Consider the following 7652-nt stretch of genomic DNA (forward strand, 5'->3'; position numbering starts at 1 on the left):
ATAAAGGACTGTTGGCTTCAAATCAGAAACAGTGAGGATAAAATAAATTGGCACAAGTTAATTTGGTTCTCTCTCCATATCCCTAAGTTTAGCATTATAACTTGGATGGCTTTGTTAAATAGACTTCCAACTGAAGATAGATTGATTGGAATGGGAATTCAGATTGATAATCAATGTGTACTTTGCAATGACTCTTTGGAATCTAGGGATCACTTATTTCTTCATTGTCCTTTGTCTAGCTCAATATGGGATACGATTTTGCACCTAAATGGCATTCGAAGAAGACCATGCTCTTGGTATGATCACATATCTTGGGCTTGTGCTACATGGAAAGGTAAATCCCTACTCGTTACTATCATGAAGCTTGCTTGGACTTCTTTTACTTATACTATATGGGAAGAGAGGAACAAAAGGTTATTTGCAGGTTGCTCAAGATCTTTTGAAGCTTTGTTCCATGCCATTCAAGATACAGTGGCTATAAAATTACGGGGTAGAAGCATTAATAGGAAGAATAGTGTTAATATCTCACTTTGTAATCAATGGGGTATAGTTTATTGAAGTTGTTTTGTTGTAAATATTGATTGTAAGTTCTTGATACTTTTGTAAGAACTTGCTGTTTTTTGTAGCAGTTAACTGCTCTTTGGATAATAAAAATGATTTATCCAAAAAAATGAATAATTAAACGAAAAAATTAAAAACTTATAAAAAAAGATTTATATTTTAGAAAATTCCTGCTCCCACCCTTAAGGCCATGTACATCCACCACTTAAATGTTTTTCCGAGCATCAAAGTCAAATAATGCCATTTTAGAAACTTGTAAAGTCAACTCCTTGCAAATCCAAATCAGTCGGTTAGGGGCGGATGCACTAATTCCTAGGGATAAAGTGCATCCCCTATTTTAAAAAAATAAAATTTAAATTAATATGTTAAGAGAAAATAAAAAAATTATATATCAATTATTTTTACGAAAGGAATATTAAATTTTCGAATCCTATTTTTAAATTTTTGAATTCGTAATTACATTCGACAATACCAGACGTTTCTAGAGGAAAAATTATTTGACGGATATGATTTAAACAAAAAAAAATCAATAATTAGTGCGGCAATGCATGGGTCCACTCTAGTGTGTATAAAGAACGAGTTATCTAGATATCAAACTGGTGCCTTCCTTGGTGGACTCAGCCACCCAAAATCAAATGGGGAACACTTTCTTCAACTTAACTCTTATCATCTTCTTCCATTTTTTTCTGCCTACTTTCTCCATGAACTTAACCACCATTCTTACCGACCAGTCGGCCCTTCTCGCATTCAAAGACAATGTTATCCACGATCCTCAAAATGTGTTGGCAACCAATTGGTCATCTTCTTCCCCTGTTTGCAATTGGTTTGGTGTCATCTGCGGATCCAACCACCTCAGAGTCACAGCTCTAAACCTTACTGGGTTGGGACTTGTAGGCACCCTCCCACCCCACTTAGGAAATCTATCATTCCTTTCTCTTCTTTCCATCACAGAAAACAGTTTTCATGGCAGATTACCAGTCCAGTTATCAAATCTGCACCGGCTGAAACATATAGACTTCGGCAACAACAGCTTCAGTGGAGAAATCCCATCGTGGTTAGGATCATTAACTGAGCTTCGGGTGTTGCGTCTGTACTATAACAACTTCAATGGTGTTATCCCATTCTCTTTAGGCTATTTGCCAAAGGTAGAGGAGTTGAGCTTGTATGGGAACCAGCTTTCGGGTTCAATACCATCCTCCATCTTCAATATATCTTCGGTGCAAATTATTGATCTAGGGACTAATATGTTCACCGGTTCCATACCCTTTGTTCCAATCGATTTGCCTTGGCTTGAACTCCTCAATTTCAACTTCAATAATCTCACTGGCCATTTTCCAGACGATATGTTCGATCGTCTTCCGAATTTGAAAGAATTTTCGTCGAGTGCTAATAGGCTTTCTGGTAGAATTCCAAGCAGTTTATTCAAGTGCAGAAAGTTACAATTACTGTCCTTGTCAACTAACCAATTGGAGGGGGGTCTACCAGTTGAAATTGGGAATTTAAGCATGCTTCAATTCTTCTTTATTGGTGATAACAACTTTGAAGGTAATGTACACTCATACTTCATTTTACTTTTTGGTCATCTAATGTTAAAAATACACAAAACCGTTGACGCATCAATTTTTTTTAATGATGATGTGACATTATTTTATTATGACACATCAATATTACCATTTATTTTTAACGGCGGGTGGCCAAAATGAAACAAAAACGTAGCGTTAGTTATGATTTTGAAAAAAATAGTTGAGTGACTAAAACGAAATTATAAGAATAGGCGGGTGACTAAATAGGTAGTTTAGCCTAATAAAAAAGGTTTGTAATTTGATTTGCGATTGTTTTTTTAATTTCAGGTGGAATTCTAGAAAAGATTGTGAATCTGACTCTTCTCAAAATGATCGATTGTTCTCGTAACAACTTCACAGGTATAAATGGGTAAAAAATACTTTCCATTTTTTCTCTTAATTTATATTTTTTAATACATATATACAGGTAAAATTCTAATTCTACGATGTTCGACGAGCACTGCTGAACATCATTAATTTAATTTATAAACTTTAAAATTTTAAAGGACTCAATGTGTGATTATAAATAAGTTAAAAATTTAAAGTTAAATTATTTAAAATAAAATATTAATTACATTATTTTTCATAATTTTCAAATAATTTTTAAAGGTAAATTATATTTTTTATTGTTAAAAAAATTATGAAAAATAATGTAATATTAATATTTTATTTTAAATAATTTACCTTTAAATTTTAACTAATTTATAATTATACGTTGAGTCTTGTATAATTTTAAATTTTTATAAATTAAATTAATGATGCTCAACAATACTCATCGTTAATGGTGCTTAGAGGTGCTCGTCGAGCACGACAAACCCATCCTATATATATAGACTAAACTTTTATTCGTGTTTTGATAAATTCATAATCATAACAGATAGTATAGTTCTTTTATTCTAAATTCTATCTATTTGTAGTTATGTATTTGTTTGATAAAATTTATGTCAGGTACAATACCAGAGCAGATTGGCAACCTAAAGAATCTGGAATTTTTTAGTGCGGGAGATAATAATTTTGTTGGTCAAATTCCTCCCGTTATATTTAATATGTCGACTCTGTCTACCATTTCTTTTGAAAGTAATCAGCTCTCGGGCAGTCTTCCATCAAACACGGGGCTTTGGCTTCCCAACCTGGAGGAGTTATATCTTGCAAATAATCGACTCGTTGGTCCATTCCCAATGTCCATTTCCAATGCCTCTCAGCTTACTACTCTCGACATTTCTCATAATTTCTTTTCAGGGTCCATCCCCGACACTCTTGACAATCTGAGAAATTTGAAGAGACTCAACTTGGATGTTAATAATCTCACTTCTTCAAGATTGAGCTTTCTTTCTTCTTTGACAAATTGTAGAGGCTTGGAAGTCTTGGACTTCAGCGACAACGTATTGATCAGTGGTGAACTTCCAGGTTTGGTCGGAAATCTCTCGGATTCTCTTCAGAGATTCTCTGCTTCAAAGTGCAACATCAGCGGCAGCATCCCGAGTGGATTTGGCAACTTGAGTCGCTTGATAGACAAAAAGCTTGATGGCAGTAAATTGACAGGATTGATTCCTACTGCAATTGGAGGATTAAAAGAGCTGCAAAGTCTTTCTCTTGGGGACAATCAGTTAGAAGGACCGATCCCCTCTGAGTTATGTCAGCTAAACAAGTTGGGATTCTTGGTCTTGTCGATCAACAAAATGTCTGGACCGATACCTGCTTGCTTGGGTAATCTCATTTCTTTGAGGCAACTACTCCTTGGCTCTAATATGTTTTCTTCTTCAATACCTTCAACCTTGACAGGGCTTACTAATCTCCTGATCCTGAACTTGTCTTCAAATTCTCTCACTGGTCCTCTTCCAATTGATATTGGAAACTGGAAAGTTGTGAATATCATGGATTTGTCGAACAATCAGTTCTCAAGTGATATCCCTATTGGAGTGGCAGAACTCGATGACCTCACTTATTTTTCCTTATCCGATAATAGAATCACAGGTTCTATTCCTGATTCATTTGGTGAATTGTGGGGCTTGGAATCCTTAGATTTGTCGATAAATATTCTATCCGGAGAGATTCCCAAGTCCTTGGAGAAACTCCGTTTTCTCAAATATTTCAATGTCTCTTTCAATAGACTTCAAGGAGAAATTCCTGGTGGAGGAAAGTTCGGAAACTACTCGATCGAATCATTTAAGGGGAATGGAGCATTGTGTGGTGCAGCCCGACTTCATGTTCCAAGCTGCATAACTACACCTCTTAGAAATAACAAGGCAAGAAGTAAGCTCATAAGATATGTAGCTGTAGCACTGTCGATTGCCTCTACAATTTTGGTGGTGGCTCTAATTGTCATTGTCTTCCGAACTAGGAAGAAGAAAGAAACATTGCAAACTCAAGAAGACTTGCTACCTTTAGGAAAGTGGAGACGATTTTTATATCGAGAGCTTCATCAAGCTACTAATGGATTCAATGATAGCAGATTGCTTGGTAGCGGGAGCTATGGTTCAGTATATAAAGGGACTCTCCCAGATGGAATGACATTTGCTGTAAAAGTCTTCAAGTTAGAGCTAAAAGGAGCCTCCAAGAGCTATGACGTTGAATGTGAAGTTCTTCACAACATCCGTCACCGGAACTTAACCAAAATCATCGGACAGTGCTCTACTATTCATGATTTCAGAGCCTTGGTACTTGAGTTTATGCCTAATGGGAGCCTTGATAAATGGTTGTATTCCAACAATCATTTTCTGGATATCCAACAAAAGCTGAACATACTGATAGATGTTGCATCTGCTCTGGAATATCTTCATCATGGTCTTAAAACACCAGTTGTTCATAGCGATTTAAAGCCCAGCAATGTTCTATTAGATGAAGATATGGTTGCACATTTGAGTGATTTCGGAATCGCAAAACTCTTATGTGAAGAGAATTCAATGATCCAAACCGTGACCCTTGCAACCATTGGATATATGGCACCAGGTGAGGCCTCTTCTTTTCTTTAGATAATTTATAACGTATCTTTTATTGAATACTGATCAAATCTTTTATAAACGCATATACAGAGTATGGATCAGAAGGAATTGTTTCAATAAAAGGTGATGTGTATAGTTTTGGTATTCTTATGATGGAAATGATCATGAGAAAGAAGCCAACGGATGAAATGTTTTCCGAAGAAATGAGCTTGAGGAGTTTCGTGAAAGAGACGTTACCATATATGCTGAACCAAGTTGGAGACACAAATTCTGTAAGCATTACGAGGAGGACACATTTATCAGCCAACAATTGTGCATTTTTGATTTTGCAAGTAGCCTTAGAATGTTCAGTAGAGATACCATATGATAGGCTTGATATGCAAGAAGTTGTGAGAAAGCTAGAAGAGATCAGAGTCGAGTTATTGACAGATGGAATGAGTTTGATGAGAAGGCATTTGTTATTTTAACTACAAAATACAAGTACCATATGTTAGTCATTTTTAGGGTCTTTCTTGTTTTGAAGCAAAGTATTTGATAAGTATTTTATGGTCATACTAATATCTAATCTAATATTCATCTCATGTATTTTCTGCAACATTTGTTTAATATCAAAAACTAGAGAAACACTTCTAAAGAATCAGTTTCCAAAATGACATTCTCATATTTACTGTTTTCTGCTAGAATCACCCCCTGTTCAGCTGCTTTAATCTCATCCATTAGAATTTATTGAGGGGTTTTGATGGTAAAATAAAATATTGTTCTCCTTAGAAGTCCTAGATTCGAGCAGCTGCTTCTGTAGGGTCTCTGCGCTGTCAATAGGCTAAGAAAAACTCTAAACGGATACTACAAACTGATGAATGTCGTTTTTCACGTAAAATAAATTTCTTCTTATAAAAAAATAAGGAAATTAAATATAGTATAGGAGAAGTAAGGGTCGATCCCACAGAGACTAAAGAGATAGATGAAATTCTTTGTTATAGACTTTGGACCTTGGCGTGTAATGGAGTGGAAAGAAATGAAATGGGGGGATTGTGTAGTTGGAAAATAAAATAAGTAAAAAGTAAAGAATCGTAAAGAAAAATTAAGAGGAAAATAGGTTTAAAGAAAGTAAAGAAAGTGAAAAGAAAAATAGAACATGGAACCTTAATTGAAAAAAATCAGCTTTTACGTTACTTCTGACTCAACTTCTTCGGATCATCGAACGAGATTTATCCTTTGGGATTTACTCGGTTACTTTGTTTACAAAGACAAATCCCTTCGACTACCTTTGTATACCGAATACCCAAGCGCAATTCTTTGATCTAGGCGTTGGAAATTGATCTAGACAACAACAGTGTTGTAGACCATAATCGTTTAAGTGCATAAAAACTGACATTGATGGTTGTTTTAATTAAAACCATTTCTGACCTCAATCCCCTCTTTAGCAACAATTTGCTAATTGTGTTCCAGGAAGTCAAATGTGCTATCAATTAGACGATCCTTCCTCCCACATGTTTAATCGCAACAACATTTCGACCATCGACTATCTTCACTTTTGAAAATTGTTTTGATTTGAAATAAGCGCAGAGAAGTGAGAAATGTATCCGAAGTTACTTTAGCGCTATTCAATTCTCACGTTAGAATTGAATCATCGCTTTTGCCCATCGGCTTAGAAGAAAATTAGTTAAGCATGACAAGAGTCATACTTAGTTTTTTTTTTAATGAGAACTTAAAAGAAATGAACAAAGTAAAGCTAAAGAATATTTATAAAAAAAGAAGAAAAACAAAGAACAAGAGAAGAAATGTGTTCGATAATTCTGAAAAAAAAAACGATGAAATAGGCTTACCCTAGAAGGGTATTTGTAGCCTTCTAAAACCCTAAATTGTGCTGAAAATTACAAAAGATAAATCCTAAAAATAGTTTGAACTAAATCCAAAAGATGATTCTAAAATCTTGAATTTTAAATTGCTTGAAATGCTCCAACCGTCCATCCACCTTATAAAATTGTTGACCGGAGAATGCTAACTGGACCTTCTAAAAGCTACTAACTCACTGCTACATCAACATTTCATGTCCAATTTTATGCCCACTATTCCAGCCTCCATTCCAGAACAAAAAGTGCAGTTTTGAAGCCTTTTAAGCACATTTTCCAGCCATGATCGTCCTATACAAAAAAGCATATAAAATCATCTAATTCAGCAGTCACAAACTTACGGGTAACTTTAACAAGAACTCACAATTTCATATTATCTAGGATGGTTACAGGGTTATTGAGACTTCATTAGAATGTGAAGCGATGACTTAATGACAGTGTGTAGAATTGGTGGTAATGGATCATGGGTCTATAACATATATGCCCTGAATATGATAAGTAAAAAATTGTAAAATAGAAAGAGAAGCACTAAAATGGGACTAAAGGCCTTTATTTCAAGGGCCAGGCCTATATCATAACGAATTTCTAGAGCTTATCGCTGTGCGATTGAGGTATCACACTACAACTACCAAACAAAGTAGCATTGAAAACACAAACAATTCATATCTTAGGGGATCTCCATATATAGTTTCGCCAATGGATCCTATAGCTTTGCTTCCCTACAACATTCAAGG

The 7652-nt window shown here is 35.1% G+C and overlaps 1 protein-coding gene across 1 annotated transcript; it reads left to right on the forward strand.

The window, feature by feature from the left end:
- Window positions 1-1183: 1183 nt before the first annotated feature.
- Window positions 1184-5603, forward strand: LOC120114182 (probable inactive leucine-rich repeat receptor kinase XIAO). Its single transcript, XM_039135171.1, has 5 exons — window positions 1184-2106; window positions 2412-2483; window positions 3072-4394; window positions 4877-5072; window positions 5156-5603. The coding sequence occupies exons 1-4, from the start codon at window positions 1197-1199 to the stop codon at window positions 4912-4914; spliced, it is 2343 nt and encodes a 780-aa protein (XP_038991102.1). The 5' UTR covers window positions 1184-1196; the 3' UTR covers window positions 4915-5072; window positions 5156-5603.
- Window positions 5604-7652: the final 2049 nt, after the last annotated feature.

Source organism: Hibiscus syriacus, unplaced genomic scaffold (assembly GCF_006381635.1).
Source record: "Hibiscus syriacus cultivar Baekdansim isolate YM2019G1 unplaced genomic scaffold, ASM638163v2 tig00110220_pilon, whole genome shotgun sequence".
Lineage (NCBI taxonomy): Eukaryota > Viridiplantae > Streptophyta > Magnoliopsida > Malvales > Malvaceae > Hibiscus > Hibiscus syriacus.